At 47.1% G+C, this 20,424-nt stretch overlaps 1 protein-coding gene and 1 pseudogene across 2 annotated transcripts in view; both read left to right on the forward strand.

Moving 5' to 3' along the window:
• Positions 1–20,424, forward strand: part of CUX2 (cut-like homeobox 2) — a 349,283-nt gene that overhangs the window by 232,487 nt on the left and 96,372 nt on the right. Inside the window, exon 7 of the mRNA XM_011997935.1 lies at positions 5,808–5,886. Coding sequence (XP_011853325.1) covers positions 5,808–5,886 — 79 coding nt within the window. The remainder of the gene's footprint in view (positions 1–5,807; positions 5,887–20,424) is intronic.
• On the forward strand, positions 9,231–9,670 carry LOC105552262 (annotated as a pseudogene). The gene has a single exon (XR_001007981.1). The product of XR_001007981.1 is annotated as a peptidyl-prolyl cis-trans isomerase NIMA-interacting 4 pseudogene (transcript).

Raw genomic sequence — 20,424 nt, forward strand, 5'->3', positions numbered from 1 at the left:
TCCTTTCCACATGGCCTTCAAGGGTCTTCCTGTCATAGGGCAAATCTGTCATTCTGGGCACTTTGCTGCTGCCCTTCTGTATATTTGGGCAAAGCCATGAGACAGAAACACACAGTCTCTTGTTGAACATGGCCTTTTATACCAAGCTCACTTGTTCCCAGCATGTGGGTGAAATGCATTGAGTTGCAACCCTTGGAAAAGATAGCCTATGTGATTAGAAGAGGAATTTTCGGATTTATTTGAAAGCTTTCATCAGCTTCCATGGGAGTCTTTGCTGCATGTTAGCTCCTCCTGCCCCAGCAGCTTCGTAGGCAGGTAGAAGTTATTCTTCCCGCTTGATAGATGGACAAACTGGGGCCAAGAGATGCTCATAGTGACATTAGGCCCAGTACCAGGTCAGGCTCTGATGCCCTCAGGAATTTAGGGACTGCGGTGGCTCACGCCTGTAATCCCAGTACCTTGGGAGGCCAAGGCGAGCAATCACCTGATGTCAGAAGTTTGAGACCAGCTTGGCCAACATGGTGAAACCCCGTCTCTACTAAAAGTATAAAAATGAACCAGGTGTGGCCGGTCGCGGTGGCTCATGCCTGTAATCCCAGCACTTTGGGAGGCCGAGGCGGGCAGATCACGAGGTCAGGAGATTGAGACCATCTGGGCTAATACGGTGAAACCCCGTCTCTACTAAAAAATGCAAAAAATTAGCTGGGCGTGGTGGCGGGCACCTGTAGTCCCAGCTACTCAGGAGGCTGAGACAGGAGAATAGTGTGAACCCAGGAGGCGGAGCTTGCAGTAAGCCAAGATCACACCATTGGACTCCAGTCTGGGCGACAGAGTAAGACTCCGTCTCAAAAAAAAAAAGAAAAAAATTAACCAGGTGTGGTAGTGCATGTCTGTAATTCCAGCTACTCGAGAGGCTGAGGCAGGAGAATCACTTGAACCTGGGAGGTGGAGTTTGCAGTGAGCTGAGATTGCGCCACTGCACTCCAACCTGGGCAACAGAGCAAGACTCCATCTCAAAAAAAAAAAAAAAAAAAAAGGAATTTAGGGACCTGGCCTTCCACAGACAGCCAGTCATTGTCCTGAAACGAAACTGAATGAGGCAGGAAATCCACACGGCTCCTGTCTTTGAAAGTCACATTGACTTTGGGAAGCCCTAAACATGAACTGATTCACACTGAGTACCAGTCCAGGATTTCTTTTGTTTGTAAAGATAGGGTCTCATTCTATTGCCCAGGCTAATGTGCAGTGGTGTGATCACAGCTCACTGCAGCCACGAACTCCTGGGCTCAAGCGGTCCTCCTACTTCAGCCTCCTGAGTAGCTAGGACTACAGGGGTGCACCACCACACAGGGTTCTTTTTCTTTTTTTGAAACAGGGTCTTTCTCTGTTGCCCAGGCTAGAGTGCAGTGGCACAATCATGGCTCATTGCAGCCTCAACCTCCCAGACTCAAGCGATCCCCCCTCCTCAGCCTCCCAAGTAGCTGGGACCACAGGCGTACACCACCACATCCAGGGGTGTGTGTGTTGGGGTGGGGGGAGACAGGGTCTTCTATGTTGCCAGGCTTGTCTCAAACTCCTGGACTCAAGCGATCCTCCCACCTTGGCCTCCCAAGTGCTGAGATTATAGGTGTGAGCCACTGTACCGGGCCTCAGGATAATTTTTGATCTCTGCTTTTAAAAATATTGTCCAGCTGTTAGATGAACCCCTAAAGCAAGGATCAGCTAACTTTTTTCTGTAAGGGGCCAGATAGAAAATATTTTTAGCCTCGCAGACCACAAAGTCTCTTTCACAACTACATAACTCTGCCCTTGTAGCATGAAAGCAGCCATAGACACATAAAGAGTGACTGTGCCTTTGTTCCAATAAAACTTTATTTACACAAACAGATGAAGGGCCAGATTCACACCAAGGACCAAAGATTGCCAACCATTGATCCATGAGATCAACAGTGTCCAGGAGGAAAAGAACACAAGTCACATTTGTAATTTAAAATGTTCTAGTAGTTACAATTTAAAAAGTAAGAAGTGTAGCTGGGCACAGTGGCTCACACCTGTATTCCCATCACTTTGGGAGGCTGAGGCAGGCAAATCACTTGAGGTCAGGAGTTCAAGACCAGCCTGACCAACATGTTGAAACCCCATCCCTACTAAAAATACAAAGATTAGCCAGGCGTGGTGGTGCACATCTGTAATTGCAGCTGTTTTGCACTCCAGCCTGGGTGACAAGGTGAGACTCTGTCTCAAAAAAAAAAAAAAAAAAGAAGTGGGTGAATTTAATTTTAATAATATATTTTATTTAGCCTGATATGTTCATAACATAAGCATTTCAAAATGTAATCAATATAAAAATTACTGGCTTTGGGAGGTCAAGGTGGGCGGGTTGCCTGAGCTCAGGAGTTCGAGACTGACCTGGGCAACATGGTAAAACCCCGTCTCTACTAAAATACAAAAAAATTAGCCAGGCATGGTGATGAGCACCTGTAATCCCAGCTACTCAGGAGGCTGAGGCAGGAGAATTGCTTGAACCTGGGAGGCAGAGTTTGCAGTGAGCCGAGATCTCACCATTGTACTCCAGCCTAGGCAACACAGCGAGACTGTCCAAAAAAATAAAAATTATTGGGATATTTTATATTCTTTTTTCTTTCTAAGACTTAGAAATGCTATATTTTACACTTACAACCCATCTCAGTTTGGAATCGTTGCATTTCAAGTGCTGAGTAGCACATGGACCGGTGGCTGCCATATTGAACAGCTCTGCTCCAGTGGGGAAAACTAAGACCAAAGCTGTTATCCTCCTTATAATGTTAGATTTAGACTTCCCCACTGGAAGAGATAAATCATGCAAACTGATAAGTGCCATGAAGGGAAAGTAGGGGGTGCTCTAGGCAGGGACAGGGGAACATTAAAGGAATCTTCCAGCATTTGTCCCCACCCTTGCTCAGTCTCTCATGGGAGGCCAGTGCCTTTCCTCAGACCCCAACCAGCACATGCACTCAGCTCAGGCAACCGTAAAATGGAACACTGAGTCATTCTTCCAGCTGATCTTTGATAACTCTTCTTCTAAGACCCAAGAGATGAATTGCTTTTGTTTCTCATTGTTTTCTTGGGTGCCAGGTCACCAGCACCGCAGCCTCTCGCCCAGGGCAGCTGTCATTGACTTGTAAGGTAGCAGCATCCTCATGGGCTCTGAAGGCCCGGCCCCACTGGCTGGGGTGGTTTTTCTATCCAGGACAAAAGGAAGGCAGCATTTGAATTCAGAATGGCAATTTGAATCCCCAGACCTGGTGTGAATCTTGGCCCTGCCATTTGCTAACCGGGTGACCTTGGGCAAGTGGCTTGATGTCCTTGAGCCTCCGTTTTCTAATCTGTACGATGGGGCAGGTGGCAGCAGCTGTTTGGTGATTGATGTGTCCGTGGAGACAGAATGTCATGAATAGTAAAAGCTTTTGGCACACGGTAAACGTTCGGTGTCATTTTTTTTTTATTAGCCCATCAGGGATGCCCCCCCGCCCCAAGATTCTGAATGAATTGCCCCCTCCTCAGGGCTCACAGGAGCCACCAGTGTTTGCACCTCCTCCTGTGTTATGCTTCCTACTGGTCATAGCTGTGTCTCCCACTCAACCACATGTCCCCAGAGTAGAAACTGACTCTTGTCCATCTAAGCAAGTATAAAAATCTACCCACAGGGCCGGGCGCAGTGGTTCATGCCTGTAATCCCAGCACTGTGGGAGGCCGAGGTGGGCGGATCACTTGAGGTGAGGAGATCGAGACCAGCCTGGCCAACATGGTGAAACCCCATCTCTACTAAAAATATAAAAAATTAGCCTAGTATGGTGGCTGGCACCTGTAATCTCAGCTACTCGGGAGGCTGAGGCAGGAGAATTGCTTGAACCCAGAAGGCAGAGGTTACAGTGAGCCGAGATCGTGCCACTGCACTGCAACCTGGGCAACAGAGCAAGACTCCGTCTCTAAATTAATTAATTAATTAATTAATTTTAAATTTAAAAAAGATCTACCTGCGGCTTGGTGATTTTCCCTTTGTCTAGCTTCTAGAACTTTTTTTCTGCCCTCCCCCAAGTGACTTCCCCTCCTCAGAGAGATAACTCCTGATGTTCTGATACCAAACTGGGTCAGCCTCCCCCCAACTTACACACTCCCAAGGCCACCCTGTGCTTTTCTGCCAAGCATTTAGCACTTGTAATTAATGAGTCATCTGGGGAAGCTGCCTTAATGCCAGTGTCCCCACCGGACTGTAAGTCCCATAAGGGTGGGGCCCGAGTCTGCCTTGTCCATGACTGGGCTCTCAGCCCGCAGTGCTTGGCACACAGCAGGTCCTCAGGAAACATTTGTTGAGGGAATGAGAGACTCATTCATGCTGGAATGTGAGAGACCAGGGACTTTCTCAGAATAACAGTGAGAGAAATTACAGAGATTTTGTAATGGACCTTTTCTTTTTTTTTAAGACAGGGTCTCGCTCTCTTGCCCTGGCTGAAGTGCAGTGATGCAATCATAGCTCATGGCAGCCTCAAAATCCTGGCTTCAAACAATCCTCTTACCTCAGCCTCCTGAGTAGCTGGGACAACAGGCACGAGCCACCATGCCTGGCTAATTTTTTTATCTTGTGTAGAAACAGGGTCTCACTGTGTTCCTCAGGCTGGTTTCGAACTTCTGAGCTCAAATAGTCCTCCCACCTCAGCCTCCCAAAGCACTGAGATTAAAGGCATGAGTCACCACTCCCAGCCTGAAACTAACCTTTTTAAATCACTTTAATCACCCATACATTTCCACCTCTTTTAAAGAGGGTAATGCTGTTACCTTCCAATATTTGTTGAAATTGTTTGATATCTTACGAGAGCTTTAACAATTTCTCTTTAATTTTCAGTGGCAAGAAATATTCTCTAGACATGTCCCACTTTCCTCCTAAATCATGTATCACATTTGAACTTCCAATCTACCCTTTACTAATAAGAAGAATAACAGGTGTTACCAACATACTGTGTGCTGGGCCCTGTGCTTAGCACTTAGGTGCAGCTCCATTTAATCCCAACAGGCCTAGGAAGTAGGTCCTGTTATTTACCCTGCATTTTACAGATGAAGAAACTGAGGATCGGAGAGGGGCAGTGCAAGGCCACACAGCCTGCACACAGTGGAGCTGGGCTTTCAACCCAGATTTTCTAACTCCACAGCCCACACTTTTAATCTTCATTTCTCCTTCTTGCCCCTCCCCCATCCCATGTTTGCACAGGTAGAAAATGACTAAGGCCAGGTGCAGTGGTGGTCTGTAATCCCGGCACTTTGGGAGGCTGAGGCAGGGGGATCGCAGGAGGTTGAGACCAGCCTGGGCAACATAGCAAGACCCCATCTCTTAAACAAACAAGAAAAAAAATGCATGGCCAGCCATGGTGGCTCATGCCTGTAATCCCAGAATTTTGGGAGGCCAACGTGGGCAGATAACCTGAGGTCAGGAGTTTGAGACCACCCTGGCCAATGTGGTCAAACCCTGTCTCTACCAAAAGTACAAAAAATTTAGCTGGGCATGGTGGTGGGCACCTGTAATCCCAGCTACTCAGGAGGCTAAGGTAGAAGAATTACTTGAACCCAGGAGGCTGAGGTTCAATGAGTTAGGATCACTCTATGGCGCTCCAGCCTGGGCGACAGAGCGAGACTGTGTCTCAAACAAAACAAAACAAAACAAAACAAAACAAACCTGCAGGTGTTTTCTTGTGGGGAAAAAAAAAATGATGAAATTTGCTTACAGACAAAGATGCCATGGTTACACGTGACTCTTTCTCTTGTTGTCTCCAAAGGTGGTGGCCCTTAGTAAGAGAAGTCAGGAGGCGGAGGCTGCTTTTCTGAGTGTTTACAAGCAATTAATTGAAGCACCAGGTAAGAAATGCTTGGGCTCCATAATTGGATAGTTAACAACAATAAATAGCCATTAGGACTGCGACACAGGGACTTTGAAGTGGGATGTGGGGACACACCTGGGTTCCTGGGTGAGGCCAGGCACTCCGTACAGGGCAGGGGGGCTGCGGCCAGTTTGGTGTGACATGTCCCCACAGGGCTCCCCCGATCTTCCCTCATCATGTTGTCACGTCAGCCAGGAGCCTGCTTTAGGGGTATCCTGGTGAGATATCCCACCTGGACCTCCTTGGGGAGCTGGAATCTTACCCACTAGAGCCCCCATCCCATTAGCACAGAAGACTGAGGGCTCCCAGTGCTCTCTGCCTGCAGGTGGCAGTAGAGGCAAGACCTCCAGTGCCTCCCCCAGAGTGGCACAGCCAACCCCAAAAATCTGTTGTTAAGTAAAAGCCAGCCCCAGAAGAGCACATCCTGTAGGATTCCACCTACAGAAAATCTAAAAACAGACAATTAATGTTACTCAGTGGCCAAAAGGGGGAAGCAGTCCATATGGTCATCAACAGATGGATGCATAAACAAAATGTGGCCTAGACTTACAAGGGACTATTACTCAGCCATGAAAAGGAATGGAGGGCTGGGTGCAGGGGATCACACCTGTAATCTCAGCACTTTAGGAGGCCAAGGTGGGCCGATCACCTGAGGTCAGGAGTTTGAGACCAGCCTGGCCAACTCAGCAGTTTTAGTAGAAATCCCATCTCTACTAAAAATACAAAAATTAGCCAGGTGTGGTAGTGGGCACCTGTAATCCCAGCTACTCGGGAGGCTGAGACAGGAGAATTGCTTGAACCCAGAAGGTGGAGGTTGCAGTGAGCTGAGAACATGCCTGTACTCCAGCCTGGATGACAGCAAGATTCTGCCCTCTGTCTCAAATAAAAAAGGAATGGAGCTGTGATATGTGCTTCAATGAAGATGAACCTCGAAAACACAGTGCTGAGTGAAGGAAGCCAGAAGCCAAGGCCATGTAGTGTAGGATTCCATTTACACGAAACATCCAGAACAGGAAAGCCATAGATAGAGACAGAGTCGATTGGTGGTTGCCTGGGCTGGGGAGGGAGATTGGAGAGTGACTGCTTCATCAGTATGAGTTTCTTTTTGGGGGATAAAAATATTCTGGAACTAAGTGAACAAGTGGTTGTAGAACATCGAGAATGTACTAAATGCCATTGAATTGCTCACATAAAAATGATAAATTTTCTGTTGTATCAATTTCACCTTAATTGAAAAAAAAAGTCAACCTGTACTGTTGGAAATCAAGATAGTGGTTTCAAACACTTGAAGGGGGCAAGAGTTCCTGGGAGGGGCCTCTGGGTGCTGGGACTGTGGTTTCTCGGTCCTGATTTGGGTTACAGTTTGAAAACATTTGGTTGTACACAGAGGATCTATACATATGCCAGACATCCATAAAAGCTTCCCCTATTTTATTTATTTTATTTTATTTTCGAGACAGGGTCTTGCTCTGTCGCCCAGGCTGGAGTACAGTGGCGTGATCTCAGCTCACTGCAACCTCCGCCTCCTGGGTTCAAGCAATTCTCCTGCCTCGGCCTCCTGAGTAGCTGGGATTACAGGCACCCACCACCATTCCCGGCTAACTTTCTGTATTTTTAGTAGAGACAGGGTTGCCCTATATTGGCCAGCCTGGTCTCAAACTCCTGGCCTCAAGTGATCCACCCACCTCAGCCTCCCAAAGTGCTGGGATTACAGGTATGAGCCACCGTGCCCAGCCAAAACTTCCCCTTATTTTAAATGGCCCATCCCCTGCTACCTTCTCATTTACTGACCCAGAAACAGGAGCCCAAAGAGTTGAAACGATCTGCTTACCAATGGCAGAACCCGGAGGAGGCCTTGCTGTGGTAACTCTCCCCACCCAGACCTCCCCTGGTCCTTTCCCCATCCTTCCACACAGTGGCAGGAATCAGCACTACTGGAGGTGTTTGAGGCTGGGGGCCTGTGAAGAGGAAAATGACATCCCACCCTCAGCTGTCCGACTGCAGAACCCAAGCCACAGAGAACACAGAGTCATTTAGACTGGATGTCAAGGTCATTTCTGGGATCTTTGTATTTGGGACGGGAAAGTCGCTGTTCCTCTGTCTGGGGCAACTGTCGTGGGTCGGATAGTGTGGCCTCCAAAATTTATGTCTACGTGGAACTTCAAAATATGACCTTATTTGAAAATAAGTCTTTGCAGATGTAATTAGCTAAGGATCTCCAGATGAGATCATCCTGGCTTTAGGGTGAGCCCTGAATCCAATGACTGGTGTCATAAGAAGTATGAAACTAGGCACAGTGGCTCAAGCCTGTAATCCCAGCACTTTGGGAGACAGAGGCAGAAGGATCACTTGAGGTCAGAAGTTCAAGACAAGCCTGGCCAACATGGGGAAATCCCATCTCTACTAAAAATACAAAAATTAGCCAGGCGTGGTAGCATGCAAACCTGTATTCCCAGCTACTCAAGAGGCTGAGGCAGGAGAATCACTTGAACCCAGGAGGCAGAGGTTGCAATGAGATCACACCACTGCACTCTAGCCTGGGTGACAGAGCAAGACCCTGTCTCAAAAAAAAAAAAAAGAAAGAAAGAAAGAAAAAAGTAGAGGCGAGGGCATAGAGATAGCCACTGAGGAAAGCCGTGTGAAAACAGAGGCAGGGGTGGGAGTGATGTAGCTACAAGGCAAGGAGCACCAAAGATTGCCAGCAACCGTGAGCAACTGGAAGAGACAAGAAGGATCCTCCCCTAGAACCTTCAGAAGGAGTACAGCCCTGCCAGTGTCTTGATTTTGGAGTTCTGGTCCCCAGAACTGCAAGACAATAAGTGTCTGTTGTTTTCAGCCGCCACTGGTGGTGCTTTTTTGCTGCAGCCCTGGGGCACTAGTCCAGTAATGCGGACGCAGCCTGCCCTCCAACAGTGTGTGGGCTGGATGAAGAGGGAGGTCTTCTGGCCTGTTGCTACTCAGTGTGGTCTGTGGACCAGAAACACCAGCCTCACCTGCAAGCTGGTTAGAAATGCAGAGTCTCAGCCGGGTGCGATGGCTCACACCCGTAATGCCAATACTTTGGGAGGCCAAGATGAGGGGATCACTTGAAGCCAGGGGTTTGAGACCAGCCTAGGCAACATGGAGAAACCCTGTCTCTACAAAAAATACAGAAAGTATCCGGGCATGGTGGCGGGCGCCTGTGGTCCCAGCTACTTGGGAAGCTATGGTGGGAGAATTGCTCGAACCCAGGAGGTAGAGGTTGCAGTGAGCTGAGATTGTGCCACTGCACTCCAGCCTGAGTGACAGAGCAAGACTCTGTCAAAAAAAAAAGAGGTTCAACAACAAGCTTCCAAGATGCCGCCCAAAGGAAAAAGTGGTTCTGGAAAAGCGGGGAACGGGGGAGCAGCCTCTGGGAGTGACAGTGCTGACAAGAAGGCTCAAGGTCCCAAAGGTGGTGGCAATGCAGTAAAGGTCAGACACATTCTATGTGAAAAACATGACAAAATCATGGAAGCCATGGAAAAGTTAAAGTCTGGGATGAGATTCAATGAAGTGGCCTCCCAGTATAGTGAAGATAAAGCCAGGCAAGGGGGCGACTTGGGTTGGATGACCAGAGGGTCCATGGTGGGACCATTTCAAGAAGCAGCATTTGCCTTGCCTGTAAGTGGGATGGATAAGCCTGTGTTTACAGACCCACCGGTTAAGACGAAATTTGGATATCATATTATTATGGTTGAAGGAAGAAAATAAAATCATATGAAAGACTGAAAAAAAAAAAAGAGGGAGGGAGGGAGGGAAGGAAGGAAGGAAGGAAGGAAAAAGAAAAGAAAAGAAAAGAAGGAAGGAAGGAAGGAGGGAAGGAAGGAAGGAAGGAAGGAAGGAAGGAAGGAAGGAAATACAGAGTCTCAGGCCCCATCCCTGGCCCACAGAATCAGCTTCTGCATTTTATCAAGCTCCCCTGGTGATCTTGGAGCACGGGAAAGTTTGAGAAGCACAGGCCTGATGTAGAAGTTGCCTTTGTTCTGTGCTCTATATTTCACACGCCCCGTGGGAGCAGGTCCAAGCAGCTCGCTTCTCTGTGGCACAGAGAGGTTGAGCCCAATGCCCAAGGTCTCACAGGCAGGGAGAGACGTGACTCGGGTCTCATCATGTATTACAAATTTTTTCAGACTGTGCTCCATGTGGCTGCATGTGGAAGGCTGAGTTAGTTTCCTACGGCTGTTGTAATAAATTACCATAGATGCCTTAAAACAACAGAGATTCATTCCGTCCCTGTTCTGAAGGCCACAGGCCCAAGATCAAGGTGTCAACAGGGCTATACTTTCTCTGAAAGCTCAGGAGGATACTTCCTGGCTTCTTCCAGCTTCTGGTGGCTCCAGGTGTCCCTTGGCTTCTGGCTACATCACTCCAATCTCTCCTCTGTATCTTGGTCTCAGTCTCCCTCTCCTTTCTCTCTCTCTCCTTTTAAAAAAATATATATGAGGTCTTTGCTCTGTGGCCCAGGCTGGAGTGCAGTGGTGTGATCATAGCTCACTGCAACCTCAGACTTCTGAACTCAAACAATCTTCCTGCCTCAGCCTCCCAAGTCCAGCTAATTTTTTAAATTTATTTTTTGTAGTCCCAAAGTCTCACCATGTTACCCAGACTGGTCTCAAACTCCTGGCCTCAAGTGATCCTCCTACCTCTGCCTCCCAAGTAGCTGGGATTACAGGTGTGAGCCACTGTGCCCAACCTCCTTTCTCTTGTAATGACACTTGTCATTAGATTTAGGGGCCACCTGGATAATCCAGATTGATTTCATGTCAAGATCCTTAATTACATCTGCAAAGACACTTTGGTTCTTTTTTTTTTTTTTTTTTTAAGAGACAGGGTCTTGCTCTGTTTCCCAGGTTGGAGTACAGTGGTGCAATCTTGGCTCACTGCAGCCTCGACCTCCTGAGCTCAAGTGATCCTCCCACCTCAGCCTCCGGAGTGGCTGGGTCTGCAGGTGCAGCCACCATGCCCAGCTCAAAGACACTTTGAATAAAGTCACATTCACAGGTTCCAGGCGTTAGGACACAGAGGTATCCTTCTGGGGTGGATGCTCAGCCAGTATACACGCGCCTGCTGCCTGGTCCCATGCTCCACCCCATCCCGCGCTCACGGGAACAGTCCAGCCACGTGGGTTTTCCCAGTGATGAGAGTGGAAGGAATGGCAAGAGCTGATGGCACAGCTGCAGGCTGTGGTCCGTGAGGACATGGCGCTATGGCACGAGGCCAAGACAGCCCATGTGTCTGCAGCTGGGGTCATTATCACGCTCATTGCCGGCCATACCATACTCATGGCTAAGAGGCCCAGTGGCACCATTCCTTGCCACCTTTTTGCTTAAAACGTCTCCACTCTCATCAGTGATATCTATAAAAAGACACCCTCTTATTTCCCACCCTTTTCGATCCTTTGGGTCCCACCGTGTCAACGATGAATGACACTGGAGAATGACCCTGTACAGACCAGAGATGCCTCCCTGGGTCCCCAGGCAGCGCTCTCCCACGGGACCCCGTAGTACCTCAATTGTAACACGAGGGGGCAGCACTGAGATAGATATTCGTGTGCTTTCAGGCTCAAAGACACAGATTCAAATCCTGTTTGTGTCACTTACTCACTGCGTGACTGTAGAGGAATTAACTCACCTTCCTGAGCTGCAGTCTCCTCTTCTATAAATTGAGAATAATATTAGAACCTGCCTCATGCTGTTATTTGGAGGCAACAAGGTTCACAGTACATAGCAAGTGCTTACTAAGTGTTAACTACTCTCCTTATCATGTATGTGTCCAGCTTTCCTAGCAGATGTGAAATGCACCAGACATCGGACTGAATCATAGTAAATTTGTATACTCAGAACCTGGTACACAGTAGGCACCTAATAATTGTTGAATATTAGAAATAAGACAGCAGCAAAAATGGAAGGAAAGGTTACTGGAGCAAAGAGATACTTCATCAATGAGACCCCCCCCCTTCCATGCTCATCTTGTGTTTGTTTACTCAGATAGCATTTATTGGGTGCCTACTGTGTGCCCGGCACTTGCTGGACACTGTGGGGTCACTAGGCACAGCTGTGATCCCACAAACACAGACATGGGCCCAGCCCTCAGAAGCTTACCTTTGAGTGGCAGAAGTGACCAAATCATCGGTCACATAGCCTGTCATCACAGTCACAGGGGGACACCAGCATGTCTAGTGCTTGGGGGTACGGACAGGCAGGAAGACAAAGGGAAACAGAAGGGTCTTACGGCCACCCACTTGGAAACGAGCCCTCATTTGGGGGGTGTTTACGGGACCCTCATCTTTCTGGAGAGAAGACTGTTAAAACAGTCACAGGCCAGGGGCCACTCAAAGTCCCAAGATTGCTATGGAACCTTCTGAAAGGTCTATGTGCCCTCTCTCCTCTCTCCCCAAAGCCCGGGAGCAGGGAGGTCATTCCAAGCCCGGCGCTGACTCCACGAGTCTGGTTTCCCAACTCTCCTCCCCAGAAATGCAGGGGCGGGAGAGCTGTCCCCAGCTGTCACCGAGTTAGAGAACGAGGAGCCTTAACTGATGGAGACGTACCATACGAACAGCCCCTTTAGGGCCTCTAATTCATTTTTGAGACATTTAAGAATAACAAAATGTTTTAATGATTTCTTAGGGGAATTAGGAAGACATATTTTTGTTCTCATTAAATTTTATCCTCAGACACAAGAACCAAATGTCAAATGTGTGTTGGGCGCTTCCAGCTTCCCCGCTCCCTGCCGGCCCCCCAGCTCCAACCCCCTCCGTAAAAATAACACTCCTGGAAAATTCTCCGGGACGCACACGCTCCTGTTTTTATATTTCTTGACAGGCAAATTATTTGTCGAAATACTCCTCCCCGCCACCCGAAGCCACACAAGTCCTGATTCAACATTTTTGTTTTGAGTGACTGCTGCCAACACAGATCTTTGGCAGAGAATACGACAGAGCCTGATGGCTCAGCAAGTATTTTGATAAGTGTGCAGCCTGGATGTCTGTAATTACGAAAGAAAACCGTAAATCTTTTGGATATTGTTCACACAGATGTGGCGTGAAGTGAGAAAAAAAAAAGCAGTAAAACGTGTTAAAAGCATAATTAATGTCATTGTTGTGGGTGATGATGTGATTTAAACCTCTCTGACTTCTGTATTGGTGATGGCTGATTCCTTTATCACACTCGTAGAGCCGCTAGGTACGGACCCAAGCTTCAGAAGGCTAACTTGTTAACTGAGTGATTAGTTAAAAGGAAAAAAAAAAAAAACAAGGAACGAGGAAATGAGAGGGCAGGCAGATGAACACTGCTGAGGAGATAAGAGACAGGTGAGTGCCCCCAAAATGTTGTTTTCTACTGTGCTTTGGTTTTTACAAATCTGATGCAGATTGGCAGTTCCTGGCAGACATTTCTCACCCTGCTCCTTCTCTTGGGGGGCGAGGCTGGTCAGGAAGGTGCTCAGCACTCGGGCTATAGAGGCTGACACACCTGGGTGGAACTCTCAGCTTGGTGTTTTGTGCTGTGTGACCTTGGCCAGGGCTTCAACCTCTCTGAGCTCTGGTTTCTGTGTCTTTAGAAGAGGGATAGTAATAGAACCTACTCAGGGGTGGACGTGAGGATTCGCTACGCTGTACATGAAAGCATTCCGCAGGGTTGAGTAATCAGCAGCCCATTGACATCAGGGTATAACAGTTACAGGAGTGACAAGCATCTGCTATTGATTCTGCGAGGTTCGGTCTGTTGTCAGAGACATTGGGTAAACAGTGGTGCAGGCAACAGGGTTCCTGAGCCTTTAGAATAGGAAAATGCTCTACAACGTTTAAAGTTTTTAAATTTGTCTCCTCGATTATAAAAGTAGCATATGCATGCTGTCAACTTCAGAAAATAGAGAGAAACAGAAAGAGGGAAAACGACCAGCTAGAAAAGCATTTTGTTGTTTTTCTTTTCCGTGATTTTTCTCTGTGTACTTTTTCAAAACAGTTGCTGATTCTACATGTACCGTTTTTAATTGTTTCCTTTATCTGACATGAAGCACTCATATTTCCCTGTGTAATTGTAGATCCCAAGTAACTTTGATTCATTGTACCAACCTAACAATCTCTTGTATAGCTGTACTGTAATTTACCTAACCCCTCTCCAATACTGGACAGTTAGGGGGCTTGGGAATGCATGCCCTATTGGTACTGTGCTGTACCAAGAAGAAAACTTGGGAAGGAAAAATAAATTGTAGCCTTGTATTGACCACAAACCCCAGAATCAGTGATCAGAATAAGAATGTTTTTCTCCTTGCTGATTTTATATTGCAGTCCTTTATTTACTAGTTGACTAAATATATTCGCATATGTTATAAAACATTCATATTTATACTTTTAGAAATCTCTGGTTTATATCTCCTTAGCCCAGATAGTAGATTTTTTCTACCAGAGAGTAGATTATTTTCTTATTGATTTGTGGACACTCTTTGTATATGAGGGATATTAACCTTTGTCCAGGTATACATGTTTCATATCTTCTCCCCTGGTTTGCCTTTTGTTTCTCAACTTAGTGTATAGTCTCTTGTCTATCGTATGTAGCAGGCATTCAAAAAAATACTTGCAGAAAGCAAGAAATCTTAGCAAACCTTTGCTTTGTAGCTTCTGAATATAAGGTCCTGTTTTAAAAATCTTTCTCACCTCAAGGGTATGAGGGGTTTTTTTTGTACTTTTGTGATCTTAATTTTTAAACATTTACATTTGAACCAGTTGAAATATAATAGATACTGATAGAAGTAGCAGGGGAGATGAAGCATCTAGCTTTGTTTTTGTCCCAAATAACTCATTTCAGTGCCATCTAGTGGATCAGCCACCTGCACAACTACAGGAAATAGAGATTTTCTACGATTAGAAATTGTTGTCTGTGCTAGCCTTCCCTCTTTCCCTCCTCCTCTCCCTCCTCCATGCCCACGCTTCTGCTCAGTTAGTCCCATAATGGTCAGTGGAACATTGAAGGTTAACATAAAACAGTATTTCACCCGTTAAAAAAGGAAAAGCTTAACAATGCAGATTTTCCTGAAGATGACAGTTAACTTTATTTATTATTATTATTATTATTATTTCTGAGATGTAGTCTCACTCTGTCACCAGGCTGGAGTGCAGTGGCGCAATCTCAGCTCACTGCAACCTCTGCCTCCAGGGTTCAAGCAATTCTCGTGTCTCAGCTTCCTGAGTAGCTGGGATTACAGGCACATGCCACTACACCCAGCTAATTTTGTATTTTTAGTAGAGACAAGGTTTCACCATGTTGGTCAGGCTGGTCTCGAACTCCCAACCTCAGGTGATCCACGTGCCTCAGCCTCCCAAAGTGGTGAGATTGCAGACGTGAGCCACCGCACCCAGGTGACAGTTAACTTTAGAAGGCAGTGTCCCACCATTTCCTGCCACACCTCTGCCCACATCGTTTCCTCTGCCAGGAGCGCCCTTTCCCCATGACCCCCTGGCTACACTTTGCTCCTCCCAGCAGCTCGGGGTTGAAAAGTGGACTGAATGAAAGCATCCAGCTGGGTGCTGCTGCCTGGGAGGTGTTCAGTAAAGGCCAGTCCCTTTCAGAAGGGAGGACAGGCATTTGAGCTGTGGCGTTTCATTAGCTCATGCTCTGAGTGCTTGCTATGTGCCTAGCCCTGTGGGAACTCAAGCTCAAGTCCAGGCCTGCCCTTGGGGACTCTCGGGTTCAGCAGGGACAACATGACCCAAAGGCAGACAACCAGAATACACACCAGAGAACAGGCTTCAAGGAAGGACGGCTGGGGGAGACCTCAGAGAGGGAGGCCTTTGGACCTGGTTTTAAAGGTTGAAGTACCACCAAGTGGAGATCATTTCTGGGGTACTTTCTGTGTGTCAGGCAGTGTGTTCAGCCCTTACAGATACAATTTCACTGATTCCACACACACACATACCCTGGGAGGTAGGCTCCATCATCCTTCCTCACTGGGAAGCTGAAGAAGTACAGGCTCAGAGAATTCAAGCCACTTGCCCAAGGTCACACAGCAGAGAAGTGATGGAGCCTGAATCTAGACCTGCCCCCTGACCCAGTTCCTACCCACTACCCCAGTTGCAGGATGAATTTAATAATCCAAGGAGCTTGGACAAAACCATTGGAGATTTGAGCTCTAAAAAGAGTGAAAAACAGTTAAAGGGTCTTTGCTGCCAGTAGATTGAAAAGTTCCAGACTGGAAGGATGAGGCCTTGGCTGAAATGCAGATGTGTTGCTCGAGGAAGAACAAGTGGAACTTTCATTCGGGGGAGACAGTCATACACTCCCAACCTGGTGGGTGGAGGAAGAAGGAGCAAGACTCCAGGTTGAAGGACCTCCCTGCAGAACCAGGCCAATCCTGTGCTGCCATTTTGCTTCCCACATCACACTTGACTTCTCCGAGCCTCAGTTTCCCCAATGTAAAATGTGGATAATGACCTCCCCTCATTATAGGGGCCATTGGATGGGTTCAGTGAGCAACAGAGAACACTAAACATGGTGCCCAGCAGTGATTGCTCCATGCAATTTATTCAGTAAATATTGAGTGCCTACTGTTTGCCAGGCACTTTGTCAACAATGGGGGCACGATGCTGAGCAAAACAGACACTACCCCTGCCCTCCTGGAACTTTCTGTACAGCTCAGTATATAAGTACTTGATTTTGTTGTTGTTGTTGTTTTGGGGGTTTTTTTTGTTAGGGTTTGTTTGTTTGTTTTTAGTAGAGCCGGGATTTCACCGTGGGCCAGGCTGGTCTTGAACTGCTGACCTCAGATGATCTACCCGCCTCGGCCTCCCAAAGTGCTGAGATTACAGGCGTGAGCTACCACTCCTGGCCAAGAACTTTATTTGTATTGTAAGACCTGTGGGTTTGAGTCCTGGCTGTGCTGTTCCCTGGCTGGGTGGCCTTGAGTAACTGGCTCAACCAACCTCTCTGAGCAGCTGTTTCCTCCTTTGGAAAGCAAACTTACCTCCCAGTGCCACTGGGAGGGCTGAGGAAGGTGAGGAGTGTAAAGTCCTTAGCTGGGTGTCTGGCACATAGTAAATGCTCAGTAAACAGTGACTGTTGCTATTGGTGGTGGTGGTATTAATTATTACCGTCAGCACCCAGTGCTGACAAAGAAGACCCTCATTCCCAGCCCTCTGTCCCTGCCCAAGCCAGGAGAAAGCCCCCGCCGGCCCCACCACCAACTGCCCCAAGAAAGGAGTGGGTAGACACATGGCTCACAGCTGCATATAAGGACTTGGCACCCCATCTGCTATTGAAAAGTTTAGATTAAAGGATCAAAGTTAGTCTTGCTGCCACCATCAATAGCCTGAGCCTCCCACCCCCGCAGGCGCCCGGAGCCCAGGCCCAGATGGGAGAAGGCTTCTGTCTCGAAGATATTTTGGAGGGGTGCACGCATACTTCTGCATAAATGTGTTTCTAAACAGCCTCTCGGACAGCCTTTCCGGCTCCGTGTTTCCTAAAAAAGCTCCAAATGCCACTTTCCTTCAGATGGACATAGTGGGAGGATAGAGACAGCTTTTCCTAGATTCCCCAACCCCCTCCATGATTTAAAAAAAAAAAAAAAAAAAAAAAAAACACCAACAGCATCAGCTAGTGGTGAAAGATGGAATAGGCTATGTTGTACCCACCAGTGCCTTTAGAAAGTCTGGTGTGGTCTTCAGATAGTATCAGTCCTTTGACTGTGTTCTCTATGGGTTTGGATTCCATGTAACCAAATGAATTAGTCATTTTACTAAGCAGTTTGCGCCCCAGAGCAGGTTGGTGTGTGTAGGACAAAGGGGGGTACACTTCCCCACAGTGTCCCCCATCCCTGCATGCCCATCAGGACTTGCCACCTCTGATGGCTCGTAGTGGATCCAAGTCTGCCAGTCATCAGCGCATCAGAAGGGTCTGTTGTATTTAAACGCTTTAGATTTGGGGTCTGCACATCCAGGTTGGGTCCAAGGCTGTTTGATCATCGTGGCCACCGCCCTGGTCTGTCTGTTGACTATCTGCGTATTGCGGGAGTGAGTGGGGAAATAAAGTCCCGCTCACACCCCTGCGTGGTGCTGGCAACTCTGGGCAGCCGCATGTGTCGGCTGGAAGACTTCCGGGAGAAGTGCTGAGCCTAACAGAAACCTGCGTCGCTGGCTCCAGGCGAGGAGTTGCACGGATGCCCTGTCACTTCTCCTGACACTGGGATACCAGGCTTGCCAGACGCTGGAGTGGGGGCATGATTTTAGAGGTCGGGGCTTGGCGGCACCTAGTATTTCCCCAGGTGCAGAGTCCACATGATATTAGAGACAGCCTGGGTGTGACCGGACCCAAGACTGAAACTTTGAACACATTGCAGGCCATGCGGGTGCCATCTTTCTGCTCCCTTCTGAGTAAAGTCTCAGCCAGGTGCTGGAGCATCTTCAACACCTCCACACCACCTGCAGCTCTCCCCTTTGAACCTCAGGAGAGGCAGCCCAGGCTCAAGGTCTTGGGCGGGCCACAAGGTCTAATGAAAATTCAGATTCAGTAACATCCATTTTCTGTTGTTTGTTTTTTTTCCTTGCCTTTATTTTTATGGTTGAAGCACCTTCTACTTATGATACAAGATCCCGATTTTCTATTTATGAAAGTGAGACAAAACATTCCTTTAAAATATATGTATTTTTAAAAAGTGAGTCAGCCAGGCACAGTAGCTCATGCCTATAATCAAAGCACTTTGGGAGGCTGAGGTGGGAGGATCGCTTGAGTCCAGGAGATCGAGACCAGCCTGGGCAACATAACAAGACTCCGTCTCTACAAAAAATTTTAAAACTAGCTGGGCATGGTGACATGTGCCTGTAGTCCTAGCTACTGGGGAGGCTGAGGTGGGAGGATCACATGAGCCCAAGGAGTTGAGGCTGCAGTGAGCCGCCAGGATCACACCACTGCACTCCAGCCTGGATGACAGTGTGAAACCCTGTCTCAAAACAAAAATAAATAAAAAGTGAGTCACATAGGGCAGATGTCAAGTTAGTCATCTTTCGGGGGCAAATGGACATGGCAGAAATTATAAAGGGAGTACACTAGTGTCTGGCATTTGGGTCGCATTGGCTTGGTGGAAAGGCCTGGGTTCAAATCCATCTCTGACTTTTTCTTGCCTGGTGACCTTGAGCAAGTGGGTTCCCTTGGCTGGGCCTCAGTGTTCTCATCTGGAAAAGGGGGCTGATAGTGATAGCTCACATAGTTGTTTCCTTTTTTTTTTTTTTTTTTTTTTTTCAGGAGAATGTGATGTTCTAAAGTCTAAATTCGTGAGTGTGGGCCCTACAAGTTATATTAAAGGAAATCCATCATCTCTTCCCTCACTGCAGGGCTCTGGGGAAAAGAGTTGAGAGCTGTAGGCAGTGGAGTTAAATCATGTGTAGATGGCAGCCCTAAACACCCGTCTGGATATCCTTGTGGCCGTGAGGGAGGGAGAGGGAGAACAGGAGTTGGATAGCTTTACCAACTGGATTTTCACCTACCAGGCTGGTCTTCCTTTCCGTTTGAGGGCTCCTGGTGTCCTGTGATGTGGAACACCTGGCAGAACTGCGTGTGCTGCTCTATTGATTTTGGCTCATTTCTTCAATTTAACAGGATCATCCTGAATTTTAATACTGTCGTCCAAAGCATTAGCAATGTTTCCCAGAGCTGCATTTTCTGTGGATTGATTAGTGCATTTGTCATAGGATCCTCAGAGCTATTAATAGAAAATATGGAGTGGGATTGGACCCAGGATGGTTCCTTATAAACTGCACGCAATAGCTGCTCTAATTTTGACCCCAAACTGTTAATACAGTTTCAGTGTTCAATATATTTAATTGACTTTTTACCCATATTATACTCTTCTCATTCTGTCTAATCCATATGCATAGAATTCTTCTGAGAATGCTTTGCAGAACCATTTCTAATGCTTTAGGAAAATCAAATATGTACCTTGCACTTCTGTGAAGAACATTTCTTTGGAAAAAGAGGACACCTGCAGTTTACTTTAGCTATGGTCAACGTATAGAATGTGAACGCTATGTGATTCCCATCTATATGGGGTGTGATGAGTTGGAAGAATTTATATGTATATTTTTAATACTTTAATTTTACTACCTAATGTAACTTTCCTAAGATTTTTCCTCTTGTGCTTTTCTCCTTTAAAAGTGGATCTGCCATTGGCAGATTGGGATTTAATAAATACTGGAAAATTATGTCAATGTAAAAGATTACAAGAAAAATCCTTTAGTGGTTACAAGAAAGTTCCTTTTGGCTTAGGACTTCAGACAAGAGATATTTACAGGGTTCACTTTTACATGTGGATTAATGCAGTTCTCTGTATTGTGTGGGTAGGCAGAAGTACCAGCATCATCAGACCTCCCTCAGCAACCATCACTGTACATTTCTAGTTAAATGCGAAATGGTTTCTAGTCTCTGGTTTTATGCCCCCACTTTTTTTTATCTTTTATTTTTTAAATTTTTGTAGACAGGGTCTCACTCTGTCACCCAGGCTGGAGTGCAGT

Source organism: Mandrillus leucophaeus, unplaced genomic scaffold, assembly GCF_000951045.1.
Source record: "Mandrillus leucophaeus isolate KB7577 unplaced genomic scaffold, Mleu.le_1.0 Scaffold55, whole genome shotgun sequence".
Lineage (NCBI taxonomy): Eukaryota > Metazoa > Chordata > Mammalia > Primates > Cercopithecidae > Mandrillus > Mandrillus leucophaeus.